This window comes from Mytilus galloprovincialis, chromosome 11, assembly GCF_965363235.1.
Source record: "Mytilus galloprovincialis chromosome 11, xbMytGall1.hap1.1, whole genome shotgun sequence".
NCBI lineage: Eukaryota > Metazoa > Mollusca > Bivalvia > Mytilida > Mytilidae > Mytilus > Mytilus galloprovincialis.
Window position 1 is genome coordinate 29,801,308 of NC_134848.1, and position 22,892 is coordinate 29,824,199.

The 22,892-nt window shown below is 31.3% G+C and overlaps 1 protein-coding gene and 1 long non-coding RNA gene across 2 annotated transcripts in view; both read left to right on the top strand.

Annotated features, from left to right (window-relative positions):
• LOC143051943 (uncharacterized) overlaps positions 1 to 22,892 on the top strand; it is a 216,958-nt gene that overhangs the window by 77,361 nt on the left and 116,705 nt on the right. The window lies entirely within an intron of this gene.
• LOC143051096 (uncharacterized) overlaps positions 11,264 to 22,892 on the top strand; it is a 101,136-nt gene continuing 89,507 nt past the window's right edge. The window contains exons 1-5 of the mRNA XM_076224125.1: positions 11,264 to 11,360; positions 13,208 to 13,247; positions 15,681 to 15,773; positions 16,698 to 16,796; positions 21,751 to 21,846. Coding sequence (XP_076080240.1) covers positions 13,233 to 13,247; positions 15,681 to 15,773; positions 16,698 to 16,796; positions 21,751 to 21,846 — 303 coding nt within the window. The 5' untranslated portion in view covers positions 11,264 to 11,360; positions 13,208 to 13,232. The remainder of the gene's footprint in view (positions 11,361 to 13,207; positions 13,248 to 15,680; positions 15,774 to 16,697; positions 16,797 to 21,750; positions 21,847 to 22,892) is intronic.

Genomic DNA, 22,892 nt, shown 5'->3' on the forward strand with positions numbered 1-22,892 from the left:
CCTTAATTTATCCTGACAGTTAAATATGGATGTAATAGCGAGCTTTTGTTTTTCTTTAAATGTAAAGTCATATTGAGCTTCTAAATCTTGTAAGGCTTCAAAGATATTCATGTTTTTGTTTTGAATTTAACAACCGGAAACTACAATAGAATGTACATAGAACTTGTCATTCGTGTATTAATAATTGTTCGTCTTTTTACTATTAATTTGACAACTTTTTTGATAATTGTATTTGATATTACCTTAAATTGTTTTTTGTTCCAAATTATTTTCTTAAATGTACTGACACTGGTATCAGATATAAACATGAACCAACCACAGCTTTGTTGAAAAAAAAAAAGTAAAATCACAAAAATACTGAACTCAGAGGAAAATCAATTCGGAAAGTCCATAATTACATGGCAAAATCAAATAACAAACACATCAAAAACGAATGGACAAGAACTGTCATATTCCTGACTTGGTACAGTACATCTAAGAAAATGATCTGGAATAAATAAACCTGAACCGACCACAGCTTTGTTGGAAATTTACATTTTTCAGTGAATTTAACAAATTGTTGAATATTTGTACGAGATGAAACCTTAAATCGACCATGTTCTAAAGATAATTGTATACAATGTAACACCGAACCGCCATCGGTTTATTCATAATTTTTCTACATTTCAATGTAAATTTCACCACTTTTTTGATAATTGTATTTGATGATACATTAAATCGGTAATTTGTTCCAGATCATTTTCTAAGATGTACTGACAGTTGTATCAGATGTAAACATGAACCTTTTTTTGAGTCTTACTGATAATGTAATGTTTGGGCTATCTAAAAGTATTGATAACTGTAAATAAACTAAAAGGTAAGCAACATCGACTTTGAATAGCGAATAAAGCTGTTGTTTTTTTACTTTGGTTCAAATGGTGGGGAAAATGAAGTAAGATTTGGGGACCACTTGGAATATCAACGTATGGTAACCAACATATATTCCTATTCGGGCTTCAAAGTGCACAACATAAAAGGTTGATGGAAAGAAATGGGAATGACATCCCCTTGATGGATGTGTCATATATAACCACCTAATATTCTATTCTGTTTGTATTGGTTTGTGTGCCAATTAATATAAGTTTTATCATAGAAACTTAGGATAGGCTCTGTCTATTTTAAACGGGTGGATGCCATTGATTGATTGATTGTTGAGAGCTTCTGTCATATGTTAGTCTTGTATGGTTTTAAAAGCTCCAAAAAATAAGGGGCGAGAGAGCGCAATTTGTTTGATTGTATATATTCCTTGAAATTGAGTTTCGTTGAGGCGGGTGCTCTTCAAGTGGAGCGAGAGCGGTATATATATTTTTTTTTAAATTGTGTGATTGAGAATTTTATGTTCATCTTAAAACTTGGTTACTTCAGAGAGGAATGAGGAGAAAGTTGCTCTTATGCATATAATTTGTTGTATTTGTGCCTGTTGTACAGTCTGTACCATACCCCAACTTTCTAGTTCGCTTGGTGTAGTATAATTTTTATTGAAAGTGTACTTGAAGTTTTTTTTTACATTAATTCAGTTAGTAGAATATCATCAGTATCACTAAAATTTGCAGAACTTTTGTTCTTTTCTGTCTCCAATTTGCAATTTAAACAGGAATTGCTAAGAGTGTTGCACTGGATAGCTCGCCAATTACTAACCAGGCGTTAGATCAAGACAATTTAACCACTGTATAACTGCTGTATAGTTATCCAGTCTTTTGAAAAACCGGACCTAGATTACCTTACAGGCTATATATCCGTTCACATACTATAGATCCGATATATTTAATGTTAAAATTGTTATTGTTTTCATATTAAATCACGGGTCCGATGAAAGTAACACTATAACCAGACACCTTCCTATCATGACGATTACACATTATCCAAAAGGGCAAGGAGTACATTATTTTTTATTGACATCAAATCACAATGTCGTTCACATAATTGCAGAAGACTGTTCACATAAAATATAATATATAGAAGATAGTTGGGACTACGACGACACAGATGATGGACACGACGACACGAAAAATATAAACGTATTCCAGACTTCATTTTACTATCACAATCTATCTGACCTGGAATTTTCAGATGAATCGGATAATCGGTTGTTAGGTTGCTGTCCCTGAATTGGTAAATGTGAGGAAAACACCACTACTAAAAAATTGACAAGCACAAAAATAAGAATTCATTAGAAAAAGGACAGATATATCAGTCTATAATAATATTATTTCCTTATTTTTAAAATATTAACTATTTTGTAGTTTCCTTTAGATGTCATGGAATCTATGGACTGTGTTCCAACATGCAGTGACCTTATGCCTCAGAACATACAAAGCCTTGGATTGAGGAAATCACATAGAAAACATGTGTCTAGCCATGCTTCCTTCACTGGTAATAGTACTAGTCAACCCTACTACCAAACTAGTGAAGAATGTACTATTACTCAAAAAGCAAGAGAGGAATGTTCTGCAACTGAAGACTTAACTTAACTGAAAATTTGTGGACCAGAGAAATATGTCATCTGCATAGGGTTCAGACCATTTAGGTTTCTGGGAGAAAAGGTCATGATTCATGAAAGTAGGGGGTTTATATTATTACATGTATATGCAAACAGAATTTTCTTGTTGTAAACCTGGAGTATTCGAATGTGAATGCAGTTGATTTTGCTAGGATTCCAGTTATAACATTTTTGGTTAAGCATGCACACTTAAAATTTAGACATGTTAGAACAAAACCCATCTATATAAAAAAGATGTGGTATGATTGCCAATGAGACAACTTCAATGTATCCAAAAGAGACCAAAATGGCACAGACATAAACAGCTATAGATCACCGTACGGCCTTCAACAATGAGCAAAGCCCATACCACATATATAGTCAGCAATGAAAGGCCCAGATAGGACAATATATATGATGTACAACAATTCAAACAAGAAAACAAACGGCCTTATTTGTTTAAAAAAAATGAATGAAAAACAAATATGTAACACATAAACAAATGACAACCACTGAATTACAGGCTCCTGACGTGGGACAGACACATACATAAATAATGTGGTGGGGTTAAACAAGTTAGCGGGATCTAGACTGTATAAATTATTTTTAAATATGAATCATTTCACAAAACTACCTTTCTTACCGATGGTCTGGATTGAGGGTCCTTCATTTCATTCCTATCTAATTCTTTATAGCTGGTCCATTCATGACCAAAAGTTACAGTATAATTTCAACTCTTTAAATACTTTCTCTTTATTTAAAGGCATATTTTTTAAAGGTGTATGAAAAAAAGATCAAGTTATGAAATCAATTTTATAAAAATGATTATATAATTGATTTTCATGTGGAACGCATTGTAATGTTCACGCAAGATATAAAAAAGAAGATGTGGTATGATTGCCAATAAGACAACTATCCACAAAAGACCAAAATGACACAAACATTAACAACTATAGGTCACCGAACGGCCTTCACCAATGAGCAAAGCCCAAACCGCATAGTCAGCTATAAAAGGCCCCGGTAAGACAATGTAAAACAATTCAAACGAGAAAACTAAAGTCTTTATTTTGTAAATAAAGATAAAATCAAAGGATAATAAATTAACTATGTTCCTATCTAATAGGATAGTAGGAACTAACTGATCTTAACCAACTTTGTGTGACCAGAGCTTACTAAATTAAAAGCCTACGGACCAAGTTTCATGGCAATTATAAGATATATGTTATAGACAAAATGTTTTTAAAGACTAATTTGATGTACATGTATCAGACATGTAGAATGTATAATAATTATACAAAAGTCAAAATTATAAAAATGTATGAGTATGTGCCTTTTAGCATGTTTAGTAGGTTTTTGAATGAAAAAGGGGGAGGGCTTGTATGAAGAGGTGATATTTTCCTGCAATTTAAAACCTCGTGAATGTTTTTGTTGTATAAATAATCCCAGTGGCAGATCCAGAATTTTTCATAAGTGGGGCTCACTGACTGCCTAAGAGGGGACCCGCTCAGGTCATGCTCCAGTGATTCCCTATATTATTAACCAAATTTTTCCCAGGGCTGCCTCTGAATCCTCCGATATGTTTAAAATGTACTTTAAATAGAAAGGAAATTACAAACGGCATAGTATATTACATGTAATAATTTAATAGTACGTTATGTATTAAAAAGTCTAAGGCCAAAAACACTTGAAATAATTCAGGGTCAATTTAGGCCCCCAGCACATACATTGTATTTACATTTAAAAATGCATACTACTGCTGTAGTTATTAAAATTTGCTTTTTTGGGGGCTGATTTTTATTGCATGTAATTTTAGTCTCAAGAGGCATACATGTATATTTGAACCACTTACTTTTCTTTTCTATCCTACAGTAGAAAAGAAAAATAACATGTTAAATACAGCAGTTACAAAAAATATTGTAAAATGCGAATATACTGAAATCTTTAATTTTATGACAGACTTTATGTACATACAAATCTCATCACATTTTTCTTGCTCCATAAAGTTTGTAAGACAAGGGTCCCGACTATTCATACAACTCATTCTGCAAATTTATCTGTGATAATCTACTTTTCGCTAGATTTAGAGTTCAAAAATAAATAATACAAATTGATAAAACCCCTATGTTGTACCAATTTACACCACTGTACCAGGTTAAGGGGAAGGGTTGTCACCTTCAAACATTAACCCCACAACATTATGTATGTGCCTGTCCCAAGTCATGAACCTGTAATTCAGATAGTGGTTGTCTTTTGTTGTGTCACATATTTATTTTTTGTTCATCATTTTGTACATCAATATGCCTTCAGTTTTCTCATTTGACTTGTTTTTCATTAGTAATTGAAGGGCTATGCAATAACCGCTTTTGATCTATAGCTGTTAACTTCTGTGTCTTTTGGTCTATTGCGGAGAGTTGCCTCATTAACAATCAAGTATCATACCACATCTTCCTTTTATATTGAAACACAAATATTGACACATAAAAACCTTTCAGATAGAAAGTCAGAATGAGACTTATGGATAAAAACTTAGCAGACTGTCAGCTCACACTTTTCATATGTTGTCACAAATATGGTTTATTAAGCACAATAATAACCAGATGCTTCGCAGGACGCAGCTTTATACAACCGCAGAGGTAAACCCCTCGTTGCACAATGAACAACTTCTGTCATTTATTTTGCTAAAAAAATCTCTTGGATGGCGGATGACCCGCAAATTTTATTTCAATTTAATAAAATAGAGACATCAAGCTTTACAGTATGAAATAATGAGCAACTTCTGTCATTTATTTTGCTCTGAAAATTCAGTCAAAGATATTTTATGCCTGTTTTCCCTATATTTAGCCTATTTGCACTCATTTTCAGAGGTAAAACAATCTCTTGGATGGCCGGTGACCCGCAAATTTTATTTCAATTTAATAAAATAGAGACATCAAGCTTTACAGTATGAAAAAATTAGCAACTTCTGTCATTTATTTTACTCTGAAAATTCAATCAAAGATATTTTATGCCTGTTTTCCCTATATTTAGCCTATTTGCACTCATTTTCATAGGTCAAAAAATCTCTTGGATGGCCGGTGACCCCCAAATTTTATTTCAATTTTATAAAATAGAGACATCAAGCTTTACAGTATGAAAAAATTAGCAACTTCTGTCATTTATTTACTCTGAAAATTCAATCAAAGATATTTTTTGCCTGTTTTCCCTATAATTAGCCTATTTGCACCCATTTTCATAGGTCAAAAAATCTTTTGGATGGCCGGTGACCCCTGAATTTTATTTCAATTTTATAAAATAGAGACATCAAGCTTTACAGTATGAAAAATGATCAATTTTTGTCATTTATTTTACTCTGAAAATTCAATCAAAGATATTTTATGCCTGTTTTCCCTATATTTAGCCTATTTTCACTCATTTTCATAGGTCAAAAAATCTCTTGGATGGCCGGTGACCCCTAAATTTTATTTCAATTTTATAAAATAGAGACATCAAGCTTTACAGTATGAAAAAATTAGCAACTTCTGTCATTTATTTTGCTCTGAAAATTCAATCAAAGATATTTTATGCTTGTTTTCCCTATATTTAGCCTATTTGCACTCATTTTCATAGGTCAAAAAATCTCTTGGATGGCCGGTGACCCCCAAATTTTATTTCAATTTTATAAAATAGAGACATCAAGCTTTACTTTATGAAAAAATGAGCAACTTCTGTCATTTATTTTGCTCTGAAAATTCAATCAAAGATATTTTATGCCTGTTTTCCCTATATTTAGCCTATTTGCACTCATTTTCATATGTCAAAAAATCTCTTGGATGGCCGGTGACCCCCAAATTTTATTTCAATTTTATAAAATAGAGACATCAAGCTTTACTTTATGAAAAAATGAGTAACTTCTGTCATTTATTTTGCTTTGAAAATTCAATCAAATTGTTTTTTTGTCCATTTTCCCTATATTTCCATATAACCTATTTGCACTCATTTTCAGAGGTCACAATATCTCTTAGATGGCCGGTGACCCCCATTTGTCTTTGCATTTTTTCATTTACAATACTTCAAAGTTAAATTTCACAAAGTATAAGAAAATTCTGTCATTTTTTTTTTTCTAAACCCCTGAACTACCTTAAAACCAAATTATATAACGACGAGTTCCTGTCTTCTCTTTTTTCGATACAAGCAGTTCACAATGTAAGTGTACAGTTTTTCTATATCTGTTCTATAAAGAATATGTAAGTCATAAACTATATGTTTTCTTTTTTGGCAATAATTGTAGAAAAATACAATTGAATCATTAAACATGAGTATCAAAACTCAATAGACATATGTTTTTTTTTATGTCCGTTGGAAAACAGATTTGACTTCGGCGAAAACCGATATTCATGTCTAAGCATAGGGGAATACAGAGTCATGATGGCACTCACATGTTATTACTATTATTATATTCTACGTTTACATTTGAATGACATATGTATATAGTGTTTGAAAAGATAAAATGACATGATTACTTAACGAGCCGAGTCGACAAAAACACTTCTCGCTATCATGGAATGAGTCGTTTTTCAAACTTTGTTTATATATGTTGAAACACCTGTTTCTCAATCAACGAACACAACTGATAGACCCTTGTATGTTTCGTAAATCCATATACCACCATTCACTGATTTCTAATAGCCTTTTAAATGTGCGGCATTGTGTTTAACGCTACCTGTCTTATTACTACATCACGTGAATGTATTAAATTTTTCCGATCACTTACCTGAAGTAAAATATTATACGTTGAACTTCAAATTCTTATATAAAAAGGTTATGTATGCAATTTGTATGTGTTGTTGAGAAACTATAGATAGTTTCAACCGGTAAATATTCTCGTTTAATATCAACATAATGTCTAGGGCACAAATTCACGGATCAGCTCGCCGAATCCACTACGGATTGAATATCAAGGATGATCCCAGAAATACAGTATTTGTAGTCTGATAGGGATCTGATACGAACGTACAACGGTTTTACTGTGGGTGTTGATGTTACAACCACTGATAATGAAGGTAAAGGGTCACTTATATCGACATGAAATATACAGGCTCTTACTGTAGGACACGGTTTGATACGGGATTGACACGGTTAAGTACGCAACGACACATGACGGGCGTATGTGCAGCGGTTTGCTACGGTGTAAGTAATGGATATTATGAATAAGAACGGTCTGAAATGTAAAAATTAAAATCACAAAAATGCTGAACTCAGAGGAAAATCTAATCGGAAAGTCCATAATCACATGACAAAACACATTAAACACGAATGGACAAGTACTGTCATATTCCTGACTTGGTACAGGCAGTTTCAAATGAAGAACATGGTGGATTACCCTGGTTTTAAAGCGCTAAACCTCTCACTTGTATAACAGTCTCATCAAATTCCGTTATATTTACAATGATGCGTGACCTAAACAGACAAAATAAATCAGCATGTAACAATTTTAAAAGGAACAAGTTAACAGAACACAAAAACATCTTTCTACAAACACATTCATTGATTTGCGTGTATGTAATAGTACGAACCGGCAAATTTTCTAAAATCTGTTAATCTTTTCTATTACTGAGTTTGTGATTTATCATTTCTTTATGGCAGTGAAGTATAGATTTATATTATGTTTTATAAGATAAATGTCTCTCTGTACCATGTTTTGATTTTCGTAATCTTTAAACCATTTCTTGATTATTTGAAACTTTTGTTACAAAATTCTTTAATGTAATCGGATTTTCCGCACAAAAACAATTTTGAGGGCCTCATACTGGCCATAGATATGTATTAAGTCCCTAGTTCACAATCTAATCTGCCTTCAGTCACCTCTACATCTGTAATCAAATAGCTCGACGCCTGCCCTGGCACTTTGCGCCATATCAATTTCCTATTCCAGCCATCATTCGTGTTTGATAATGTTATGTTTACTTCTAAGGCAAGACACATAATACGTTGGACCCTATAAGTATGTAGTGTTTATACAGAATCCTTATGTTTGTTTGTCGTGGACAGTAATATCCCGTAGTTTGTCGTGAGCAGTTATATTATGTATCTTATCGTGTTGTAACGTAGTAAACAGTAACAGATTGTCATAACCCTGGCTGATCCCTATTCCTCTTTATTGCAACACATTGTATTGTATCCTTAACAAATACGTGTTGTAACCGAACTAAAACAAGAATACCACAACTTCTTTTTTTTTATAAATCGTAGTACTCCGGAAATTACCGTACAAACCATTCAGGCCTACGAATACGTACGGATTAAGACGGTTTTGTTAGGTATTAAAACGGATTTGTACGTTCTTATACTATTTAGTAAGGTTTACTACGGTTGTTTAATCCGTGGTCAAATTATGCTCATGTCCAAAAATTGTCAAGGATATGCAAGTACTGCTACGTATGACTACTGCTACAATACGGTAATCTACGGACTAATACAGATTGAAACGAATGATGTCGGATCGTATTTGTAGCTAATCCGGCGTCAAATCTGTGAATGTGTGACCTTGATTTTGTTTAAAAAAGAAACACTTTTGAAATCATTTCTGTTGCAATTTGTGTAAATTTAGCATACATTTGGCGTAGTCTGTGACGCTCATATCAAATTAGTTATAAAGCCAAACAAGAACAAAGTTGAAGATCAGGCGCAGATGCATGTTTAGTAAAACTCAATTCAAAGTATTACAAGACATTTTGCTATATCAGGCATGCTCAAGACAAAGAAGAAAAATGTACGAAGGTGTCTATTTTTCAGTCTAAAAACGAAAGAAAGAAATGTTAAAGAGATTTTAAAGATACAGGTAATAACATATCTGAAGTTGATGAACAAAAACAATTCATTGCAGTATGCGTGCATAAAATAATCAAGAACAGCTGTATTTACATGTTTGAATAAGTGAATACCTACCAGTTTACAATAGTTTATAAAAACGTTCAGATCTTATTTCACAAAAAAATGAAATGTAATACCCATATTTTCTGCATAGTTTGTCACCATAAATATAACTGCATTTTATAGGTTTCAGATTAAATCAAATATTAAACTAGAATAAATTGAGGTAATGCACCTGCTGAGAATAAACGCCCACGTATGTATCTTAATTAATTGATATCCTAAAACACAGCTCGATAGTTAAATTGATACAGCCCTTGGAAGGTGAAAACATTCCGAAAAAACGTGTATAGCGAATGGTGTTGGGCATATGGTGCAATGGTAGAATATGTAGGCTGCTATACTGTATGGTGCAATGGTGTAATGTGCGATCGGGAATGGTGTGAATGGATGGTGAATTGATGGTGTACGACATTGATACTATGCAAACTATTGATAAAAATTGATTTTTAATTTTCCTCATCAATTTACACTATTGTGATCCTTTTTTTTTAAATAAATAATTAAATAACTTTTCAGTGGCACGCTTTCTTTGAAAATACATTGCATTATGGTGTAATGTGTTATGTGTTTGGTACAAAGGTGTAACGTTAATGTTGTAATGGTGTATTGGGAAGTTTTCACCACGCAAGGACTGTACAAAAATTGATAGTATGTCCATTCTGCATAAAAATGCTCAAATTCATAGATATTAAAGTTTTATTCTGCTAGATAAGATATCACTATCAATTTTAAACTTAGAGTATCAATTCTCTGCGTGCCGCCATTTTGTCATATTCTCCGTTTAGAAATCCCGATATGTCTATAAACCACAAAAGACAAAACGACAGTAACCTGTTGTAGTCGTAATTGCGTGTCGATATCTTCGCACGGTTGTTTTATCCGACTAACTAACTTGATACGGAAAATTTTATTATTTTTAGATAACCATGCCGGTCTGTCATGTTTAAACTGTTTATATTGGAATTAGGTAAAAGTTCAAATCATAAAAAAATTTTCCGTGAAAATTGTTTTCAAAAATCTAATTTGTTCATAATTATTTTATGCAATAAACTTAATTTTAATAATTTCGAACCTTCCCATATCTGATCACCAGCATGGCTAAAGGTGTTACTCCTAAAGGTATTGTGAGGTGACACGTCCAGGTATTCAAGCGATTTCATGTCGGGCTTGCAAGTTCGTGCATCGTTTCATTTCTGAGGGTATTGATTAGTGTACATTGTCGATAACGTGTAATTTTCCATTTTTTTCATTTGTATAATATACATCTCTGTCTTGCGTGTCCCTAAGTGATATACTAGTCATTACTAAACTCACAAGCTTTTTTATATATATCTATACATAAAAGCATGTTTATGAACTTTCTGAAGTATCATCAAATTCTTGTTTGACAAAATCAAATGGTCTCAGTTCAATTAATAACCATGATATGATCTTTACATATTTTTGTTTTATCTTAATGAGATTATGGGGATGCTCACACATTGTTATCAATATAATGGAATTAAATGCGACTGTCACACAACACAAGTGAGAGGTTTAGATTCCGTCAATTTATAATGAACTTTCCGTTTTTATTACGTCGTGGAATTCTATATTTTTAGTTAAATCTTACGTTTTACAATGAGGTCATCTTAAATTAAAGTTCAGACACCTAAATTATATGTTTTATTTTGATAAGATGACCCTTGCTGATATAATAATGCCCACATGATTTTGAACATTTAATCAAAACACAGTGGACACCTATATTCTTTAACTGTGAAAATGTACAGTAAATTTGTACGGAATATCGTCAACATCATACCGGTAATCGACTCACGACTAATATAATCCTATCAGGTTCATGTACTACGTTTACAGGAAATACGTTTTTGTTAGATTCATCTTGATCACCAAACATATCATGTGTATTGATCGTCTTAGAACCATAGTAAGTACACATATTTTTAGATGTAATGGTCTGATAACATAATGTATCAAAGCAATCATAGAATAACTGCATGTGGACGTTAAAATAACTGAACTTTGTATTCAAAAATTGCGTTCGAATTGAAATTATTTATTTGGTGAAAATCATACACATAAAAAAACTAAAGTATGTTGAAAAAGAACGTCTTTCAATTATTGACGTTACAGTGTCCATTGTTAAATCCAAATCACATTCGGACAATAACATACACATTTTGTACCTTGTTCGTTTATTTTTGATAAAAGACATAGGTCACTTCGTAGTACGCTTGATAAAACTGTCTAGTCATACACTACATGACAACAACAAAATGTATGTTTGCATCCATAGTATAACAAACATTTGAAAATGAAATTTGGCACGTGTTATTATTCATATTGGATACGTTTGAAATATGTGTGTTACTTGCATTCCATCAGTTTTTTTTTTGTTTGGCACTACAGTTAATTTTATTTGAATTCCCATGATGAGTCTAATGTAGACAGATCGCACATCTGGTTGACATTTATTGGGCTGATATTTTTATATGAAATTCTACATATTAGTAATATATAAGTAGGTCGCTATAAAAGGCAGATTTGATCAAACAGTTTTTACATATATTACAAAAACGTACTACTTTAAATAAATGTGTATCTAAATACAACACAAGAATAGATATTGACTGAGAGAATGAATATTATTCAAAATTCATTGTATATAAATATAATTTCCATTCCTTCTTGTGTGACTGAATGTTAAAAGGGTCGAGACAAAACAGCTATCAGCAAAATCATCAATTGATGAAAAACTTACGTTGCTCGGACAACAAAAGAAGTGAATGAAACTGCATAGAATGCAAAAGAATTTACAAAAGGAACCTTCATAATGATCACAGGTAAACTAAGGTATTCCGGAAAAGTAAACAAATTTAATCTCAGGTACCAATCCACAGTCGAGGAAAAGAAGAAGTGGTTATGGTTACGAACAAATTAACCCTTGACGAGTAATTTCATTTAATGTGAAATATTTGTTTTCCCTTTTTTTTTTTTTTATTCATCAAAAAGATGACATCTAAAGTAGTAGGTTAAACATGTTGATTAGCACAATCAATATTTTCTTTTTTCGGTTGAAATGGTTGTCACACCAACAAAAATTTTGATATAAAAAAATATTTTGTTTACTCTTTTATTTTATGTCTACAAGTACAAAAAATATTGTTTGATGACAAACAGACGATAACAATCGATCCTATGCTCATCCCAACTGACCTAAATATCACAATAAGGTTGACACTATAATTGTTCAGCTGGAGTATGAAAATTTTATAAAATTGGAAGACTTGCCAATTATATTCGACTGAAATCTGATTTCAGTTAATCAATTGTTAGATTAAATCTGATATTGCTCTTTACATTGTGTTTATTTCTGGTGTTCAATCGATAAGAAAACTGATAATCCCAGTCAATTAGGATTGGAGTCGAGTGCACCTGCACCAGCGGGGTTCGAACTCACAACCTCAGTGTTGACTGGCTAGTGATTACAGAAGTAACTACTTAGACAACTCGGTAACCGAAGCATATTGTTCCTAACAGAAAATTCGTGAACTGAAGGTAACGTATGTGCATGTACTGATTTTGTGTCGTTGATGGATGAACCTTACAGTTCCTGCATATGTTCACGTTGTTTAATGGAACATGTTTTGTTCTAACTTCTTAATTGTTTGGTGTTTTGAAATCTCAAACATACTCCTTGTGCTTGTTATGTAAATTACTTGACACAATATAGATTTTATCTGTTTGAAACTATATCGTATCTGTATTTTACAGGACTAATAATGCATAGCATATAAACATGGAACTGAACGATGTAAGTAACTTTAATTAATTCTATCTACTGTTTCGTATGCATTAAATGTGCTGTTATAGTTAAAGTAGAAAGAAAATGTATTTGCGTTAACTGTTGATCTTGATAAAATCATATGAATGACAATTTAGCCTTCCAATATGTTTGAACCTTTACACGAGTTTAAACATTGGTCAAAACCTAATCAGCCACAATGGCAGCATAGTTTTGTTTCAACAACAAGTCCTTCCAATGAGCAAACAAACAAGATACAACAAACAAGAAGAATTTTAGTTGTGGTCTGAATTGTCTTTGTTTTGATTACATTAACTTTTCTTTATAATCAAAAATCAGGTTTGATACTGATCAACATACTGAAGATTGTTGCTACACATATGATGTTGTATTCTAGTCTTAATTCCATGTAATTGACTTTCGATCTCCCAAAACCCCTAGTGGTCATAAAAGCAATATAAACATAAATAAAGATATAAATAGAACGCGAATTCGTGCAATTGGATTTTTTCTAGGTCTCTTAAATTTCATATCATATATCAAAAATGTAAGAATAATTGAATCAGTCATTTAAATGATTTACTTATATCACTGTTGCTTTTTCTTAAGGATTCATCAGTGTTGCTTAGCATAATTTGTCAAAATTGAACCATATTTGCGGCTAAAAGCGAATTATTATTTTACTTTTTCACTTTCATTTTTAAAAAAAGCCTACTTTAGATTATTTTGTATACATGTCGTAGCTAATGTCAATCTATGGGGATGTGGAATTTGAAATATGATTCGCATGTATTACTTTACATTGATAGACTAGCTAAAAAATGTGAATTTTCAAATTTTTTGTTATTTTGAATACGATGAAATTGAAAATGGAAACGGGGAATGTCCTAAAGGACAACAACTCGACAAAAAAGCCGATACAGCCGAAGACCAACTTCATTGCAGTTAGAATTCCTCTCACTTAGGGAAAAAAAATATACTATTTTAGTGGTTATGGACGACATACTTAACTCCGAAATATTTATTAAAGAAATTAAAATTAAAACTCATACAAGACTAACAAAGGCACGAGGTTCGTGACTTGGGACAAGCGCAAGAAAAGCGGCGGGGTTAACCCTCCTCATATACCTCTAGTCAATATAGAAACAACAGACACACAAGAATACGCCAAGTAAAACTCAGTTTAAAAGAAGTCCGAGTCCGATGACAGAATGGGTAACAGAAGAAACTAAACCAAACGACATGCAAGGTCCAGACCTCAATTTAACTGATTGACTATTATCTTCATCATATGAACTCAAGCACAATCCCTCTCGATAGGATGTTTATTATAATGCCATCATAAACTATATGAGAAGAGCATAACCCGTATCATGCCAACAACTGGTTTGAGAATAAATGTGTTTACTTCCGATACAAAGACCTGATAAGTGAATCAATATTAAAGCCAAAATATATTTTTTTTATGACCTGACAACGGTATCGTAACTGTATCCCTTCCTAATACTGTAAACCAATCTATTTTCGCGAGTATAAAAATGATGCAAATATTTATCGTCGCAATTATGTCACACTTATGAAAGTGCATCAAGTAAATGAGTAAAAAGGTTTTGTTAGTTTTTGAGGTGTATGTTTGAGATAAGAGTTCCGTTTTGCCGCAAAATTAGACACCAGTTATCTAATAAGAATATCAGATTTTTACTTTACTTATTGTAATGGAGTTTCTGACCGTTTAAATTTCCCCAATGAAGATACCATCACAAGTTAAAACAATTTAAAGTTCTGTAGTATACCTTCAAATGTATATTTATAAGATATTTAAAAGTATTTACGTCAACATGTTTCAAATTCATAATTAATGTTTTTGGTCAATATTTGAAATCATACTGTACACGAATAGCATTTTAAATTAGTTGTACCTTTTTTTTTGAAATGCTATAAAACACGAATAGCATTTTAAATTAGTTCTACCTTTTTTTTTGAAATGCTATAAAAAATCACGTGAACTTTGTACAGGTATAAACACTGGGCAAATAAATGATTTAAATACAATTTTTACTTTATCATATCTTATAAATGTGCTGACAGACGGACTTATCGTGATTACTATACAGCACGACTTTTATAATGAATATCATTAAAAGACAGGTAGAATGGCATTGAACTGAGTCTATTCAAAAACAAGGTAATGAAAGGGTTGTATTTGGTTTTGTTATTATAATAATAAATGGCGTTACAGTATGACATGATCGCTTTCGTAAAATTTGGCTAAAAACAAATCAGCAACGTCTGTTCTATCATTATCCTTCTCACTATCATCAACAATTGCTTCGTTATGTATAAAACAACACATTTTCTCACTGGTTGTTGTTCGAAACTGCAATAGTGTTCGTTCACGATATACAAGATACATAAGTTGATGATGTATAACTTACATTACAGGGTCTTTATAGCGCAATTCAAAAGAGAGATGCCAAAGAAGTTAAAAATTGGTTGGATAGAGGTGCTGCCATAAATGCGATTTTAAATGATAATGTGAGTTAATGTTTTATCTAAAATATTGAAAAATATTTAAGAACAATTGATATATGGTTCGTTTAATTTTTGTCATATATATATATATATATTCTAGTGTTATTGTTATTTTAATATAGAATACTGGTTTGATATTTCTTACATTCAATGGAACTTTGAAAAACATTCAATGGAACTTTGAAAAGCACCTTTCTGTTTAAAAAAAATGTTCGCTGCCCTATCGATGATTTTGTTTAATTTTATCGATGTGTGACTTTTTAATTGACATACATGTATACTCAACAACTTATTGAAATTATAGAAATTCTTTTTATAAGAAATAAACACCAACCGCAATTAAACTGTTAAAGGTTCTTCCTTTTTGGTTAATTATTTGCTTCGCACAATTTGAGTTAATTTTACTTGTGTTGTTTTCAACTATAGATGACTATTTACCTTCGTACTTGAAATCATTTGAGAATGCTATTTGTATTAGATGTGAATAATTTATAGAATGTTTTGAGTTAACTGTAAGTTAACAATCAGATAATTGGACGAGCTTGCTTTACACACATTTTGCAAAAATAAGATGGATGTTAGGGAAAGCTCATACGTCACCTTTAAATCAACAAAATTTACCAATAGATCTTAGTAATTATATTTTGTAAGTCCTATTACACTCATGGTGAACACATTATCGTTACATTATCGTTTGAAAATAATCAAAAATGAAAGGACTGTGTAATGTTTGCCATGCTCGTCTTTTCAAGAGCTTTATATTATAATGTTCAACAAAATGATTTGTTGTATACATGCAAGCGAGTGCAAAACAAATGCAAAAAAAAATAAGATTTCACACATATTTCTGATTTATTGTAAAGATTGAAGGTGTTCTGTAGGCGGGTATGTACCATTATACCACCAGGCTTTGTTTGTTACTTATAGAAATGGAGTCCACTTCATATTGCAACATATATGAACCAAATTGATGTCATAGAACTACTCCTAGAAAGAAAAGCTGATGTAAACTTAGTTGACGCAGACGTAGGTATTTGTTAAATGGTTGTTTTGGCGGATAATCACTTGATTAGTTAATAATTATCGGAAAAAGTAAAATTACAAAAATACTGAATTTCGAGGAAAATTCAAAACGAAAAGTGCCTAATCAAATGGCAAAATAAAAAGCTCAAACCCATTAGACGAATGGATAACAACTGTCATATTCCTGACTTGGTCCAGACATTTTCTTATGTAGAAAATGGTAGATTATACCTGACTGTATATCTAGCTAAACCTCTCACTTGTATGACAGCGCATCAAGTTTCATTATATTTACATTGATGTGTTAACAAAACAGACAGACATATTAGGTAAACATGTCAAAAATAGGGTTACATCAGTCAATTTTAGGTGTCATACCACCAATTACTCCCTCAAATTTAGAACGTATGTGAAAGTAGGCCTACTCGGACAAAAAAAATGCATTTGATGTCATTGTTTACTTAAACTAACCAACAAATTGGCAGAAATGAAACTTTTGGTGAAAGAGAAATATATTAAGACCATTTTGAGCTAAAATTTACTTGTTTATGAGTTTGCATTCAAAATTGAGGATTAATGCACTCCATAGTATACTAATTTAAGATTTCCAGAAAACCAGGGGTTATTTTTAGTGGTACCTCTATTCGGAAGACCTTTTCTTTTTTATATGATTTTAAACATCTGTTAAAATTGGCATGTAGAAAGCTGATACATGTACGATTCAGGATATACCTGGTTTCTATGAAGTTAAACTTAAGGTAAAATATTTAGAAAGCTGTGAAAATTGTAAAATTTGGTTGAAGAGATAGGGACTTTAATTGATGGTATGACACCTTTATGCTATAATCTCAACCACTGTAAAGGCAAACAAATATGTATCAAAGGAGCACAAAAAGGCACTTATACAAAGCAATTTAGCAAAAATAAAAGACACGTATAGTTTGGGTGTTGATCGCATCCTCTTACTTTTTAATAATTACCAACAGTTTACCTTTATGAACAAGTATTTAGGTTTAAGCTTTAATCCTTTGTGCATTAACAATTTGGTTGAATTTTTTAGATTAGTTTGCCTCAATACCTAGCACTATAAGCTATGTTTTCATTTTAAAATCAATCGGGTCCATGATTAATCCAGTATATCTTATCATAATCCTTCGTTTTTAAATTAATTTCCTATGTGCATACATTTAGAGTAATTAAGAGCTGGTAAACTCAGTGTATGATAAATATTTCCGCTTATGGAATACATTCTTCTGCATTTATTTCCATATTTTTCTGTAATTCACAATTGCATGATTGTAGTAGAATTGTTGTGTGTATACTAAAAAAAGGGTGTTTCGGTTATGGTCATGTAGACCTAGGCTTATCAGGTATCCCGATCCTTTATGTTTCCTACTTTGTAATATGTAGAATAGTTAAAATTTGATTTCTCTTATGGGGATACGACACCTGTTTATACATTCGTTTTTTATCTTTTTCTTCTTTCTATTTTTTTGGTATTGTTTCCTCTTTTTTATCAATATGCTCTGCAGTTAGTTTATTGTTCTTTATATCTTTTTCTTTATTGATTTCGTATTTATATATTTTTTCCTTCTTTGAATTAGTTAAATACTCTTTTAATTTATTATGTCTCTTTGTATGTAAAACGTTTTCTCATTGCTTTTAATACTCTTTTTGAGATATTAAAAATCTTTTTTTTTGTTATTCTATTTGAGAACAATTTAGTTATTAAAGCGATGTCTATTTGAGAGATTACTTTGTATTTGCTATTCTATTAATAGCAGTCTCTATTTGAGAGATTATTATATGTTTATTTTGAGAATAACTTGTATTATCAATCCTCAGAGTATCAATCTATATTTGAGAGATGATTATTACTGTTTTATCAATCTCTATTTGAGGGATGATTATTACTGTTTTATCAATCCCTATTTGAGAGATGATTATTACTGTTTTTTTCAGTTTCTAGTTGAGAGATTACTTTATTTTTGCTATTCTTTTAATATCTCTTTTTGAGAGATTATTATATGTTGCTATTCTATTTGAGAATAACGTGTAGGGGTAAATTCAGTAAAAAATCTCCCATTGACTTTAATGCTAATCTATGTGTGGAAAAAAATTTATACCTGATTTATCTTTAGAAATTAAAAACTTTCATATATCATTCATGAAAGTACAAATGTAGCCCTATCTTTTGCAACAATAAAAACATAGGGTCATGCGGCATTTTTGGGCATTCACATGGCCTTGTTTACAAACAATGTAGATTCGAACTGAATTCCTATACTGACTGACCCCCATTACTTTTCAACCCTGTAGGGAAAGAAAATAGTACATTCAGCATTTTTTTTTTCAACTCTAGTTTTGATCCATCTACCAAAAAATATTTATAACAAACATTATCTACCAATCAGAAGAGCACAGGACTTCACTTTTAGACAGAAAGCTCTCCCCCAAATGGGCAGTCCCTTATGATGTATACCATTTTACTGAATTTACCCCTGTAATATCAAACTCTATTTGAGAGATGATTATTACTGGTTGTTTTAACAAAAATAAGACACAATAGTCCTTTACTTCCGATGTTATAGCATAAACATAGATCCTGTCATGTGTGATAGATAAGTATGTGTATTTTATCAGTCAAATATTTTTATCTAATTGCTTCCACGTGATTACAAAATCTCGTATGCTGATTGGTTGATTATATATACGTCACAGATGCATGCACGTTTGTTTTTGACATCACCTGACCTAAACTGTATCTTAAAATAGTTCCGGAGTGTTCGTAACAGACACACATAATAATGTATTATTTTCTTCTTCTGGATCGATATTACTAATGAAAATAAATAGAAAATCCTTTACATATATTCCATATATATAACTCTTATCTCTATTAAAATAATAGTATTATTTATTGGTCAGCTAAATAATTATAGTTTGATAGTTAAAGTCAATTAGTATTTTTCATTTAGAAAAAAACAAGACCATTATTTGTCAGCGGTTGAACAATTAATTATTGTAATATTCGTATATACAGGTGGTCGAATCCCCATGAGAATCAAATCTGAACTAGTGACTTGTATGTATAAGTCAAGAACGTTATAACATTCTGTTGATGCAATTAATATTCCTTTTCATTTCACTTTAATTGACATATCCTGTTAAGTACTTCCTGTATTCTTTTCATGTGGCACATTTATTTCGGACATAACTATTTGTTACTTCATTGTAAGTTATTGATGCTCCATTTTACTTTTCAAGCTTAATTATTTAATATAGTTGCAATGTCCCTTCCTCTGGCTTAGAGTTGTTCTATATAGTTTTTCAAATCTATATTTCAGTTTTTTGTCCTTTATCATGGTTTTGATAATCAATTCGACAAAGGGTTATAATAAGCGTATATGGAGATTGTCTAAGACAATACTCAGGTTAGACCACGGATAGAGCGAGGCTCCAAATAATATGTTAAAATCAATCGGGTCCAGGATCAATCCAGTATATCTGATCATAATCCTTCGTTTTTAAATCAATGTCCTATGTGCATACATTTAGAGTAATTAAGAGCTGGTAAACTCAGTGTATTATAAATATTTCCGCTTATGGAATACATTCTTCTGCATTTATTTCCATATTTTTCTAGAAATTCACAATTGCATGATTGTAGTAGAATTGTTGTGTGTATACTTAAAAAAAGGGTGTTTCGGTTATGGTCATGTAGACCTAGGTTTATCCTCATCAGGTATCCCGAGTCTTTGTGTTTCCTCCTTTGTAATATGTAGAATAGTTCAAATTTGATTTCTCTTATGGGGATCAACACCTGTTTATACATTCGTTTTTTATCTTTTTCTTCTTTCAATTTTTTTGATATTGTTTCCTCTTTTTTATCAATAAGCTCTGCAGTTAGTTTATTGTTCTTTATATTTATTCTTTATTGATTTCGTGTTTATATATTTTTTCCTTCTTTGAATTAGTTAAATACTCTTTTAGATTATTATGTCTCTTTGTATGTAAAACATTTTCTCATTGCTTTTAATACTCTATTTGAGATATTAAATATCTTTTTTTGTTATTCTATTTGAGAACAATTTAGTTATTAAAGCAGTGTTTGCTATTCTATTAATAGCAGTCCCTATTTGAGAGATTATTAAATGTTCTTTTTGAGAATAAGTTGTATTATCAATCCTCAGAGTATCAATCTATATTTGAGAGATGATTATTACTGTTTTATCAATCTCTATTATAGAGATGATTATTACTGTTTTATCAATCCCTATTTGAGAGATGATTATTACTGTTTTTTCACAAAAACAAAAGCAGTCTCTATTTGAGAGATTCCTTTATTTTTGCTATTCTATTATTAATATCTTTTTTGAGAGATTATTATATGTTGCTATTCTATTTGAGAATAACGTGTAGTATCAAACTCTATTTGAGAGATGATTATTACTGGTTGTTTTAACAAAAAACTGAGTTTACCAGCTCTTAATTACTCTAAATGTATGCACATAGGACATTGGTTTAAAAACGAAGGATTATGATAAGATATACTGGATTGGTCCTGGACCCGATTGATTTTAACAAAATTAGTAAATATTAAAATGTTTTTTTAAAATAAAAAAAGCAAAAAATAAAAATCGGTAAGGAAAGCATAACTGTAAGATAATTTCCCACTAGATGTTAAGCATTCGATACTTACTTTTTAATAATTACCAACAGTTTACCTTTATGAACAAGTATTTAGGTTTAAGCTTTAATCATTTGTGCATTAACAATTTGGTTGAATTTTTTAGATTAGTTTGCCTCAAAACCTAGCACTATAAGCTATGTTTTTATTTTGTTAATAAAAAAAATACATAGCTGACTATTAATCATGATAATTTTTCCTGTCCTTTCTCTATGAGTTTTTTTTTTTTCTTTTCCAGCATTAATTGATGCATATGGTATTTTGTAGGGAAATACACCTTTACATCTTGCATCTTGTGGATCTCTGCCTGTTACTGTAATTTTAGTAGAGCATGGATCGAGGCTTGATGCTAAAAATATTAAGGTAAAAATATCTATTATTTGCACCTTTGCACCAAATAGGAATACCTCCAAACTAGTTACTGTACAGATCATACATTACTTATTAATTTTAATTATGTTTCGGTGATTCACAACATCGGCATCACTCAAAAACTGTAAACGCAAAAGGAACTCTAAAAAACATAACAATACATTCATATTTGGTTCACAAGGCCTGAGGACATAATGAACTTTTCCCACCATCAGCTTCCATTGTCTTTCGTCCCTTAACCTATAAAATTTTAAGCTAAAACTACTTCCTAAGAAGGAAACTAGGCTACAATCGTCATTGGTGTGTTCAATTGTACAATATGTCTTATGATTCTTTTTGCCAGCGAAAACGGCACAAATATGAGGTATTCTATATCATATTATAAAAAACATTGATGGTTAGGTATGTATCAATCATATATTGACAAACGTCTTTATAAGATTGTTTGTCTTAAAATGACATGTCTTTTTGTTTTTGCCGGATATTGTGGGTTCATTTATTTTCGTGGGTACCAATGTTAGTGGATTAAGAAAAACTCACATGTTGGTGGATATCTAATTTCGTGGTTTCACCATAGTCTGCTAACAATCCTATAGAAATTTTGTTTTATGTTGAACATTTTATTTTGTGGTTAACTTGTACCAACGAAATCCACGACATTTGGTATCTAACGAATGATAATAAATCAACAATATTTCAATCACCATAATGAATAGACATATATTTTTAAAGCTGTGCGAAATAATCGTCGTGCCTCTCAACGACGATTTTTACTAATTGTATTGGTTTTTGTCTATCATCATGAAATACTCAACACAGAGATTATCAGTATGACAAGATATTTGATTACGTTTATTCCCCTTGTATGGTGGTTTTCACTTTTAATTTTTTAATTATTTTTTGGGCAGAAAGTATATAAATTCCAAAAAGAAACTGTAAAAGGCTAAACTGGTTTTCTCGATAAACTCAAGCATCCTTGAAAGGATTTGACAACGAACTTGAATACAAAATAAACATAACGAAGCGGATGGCCTACT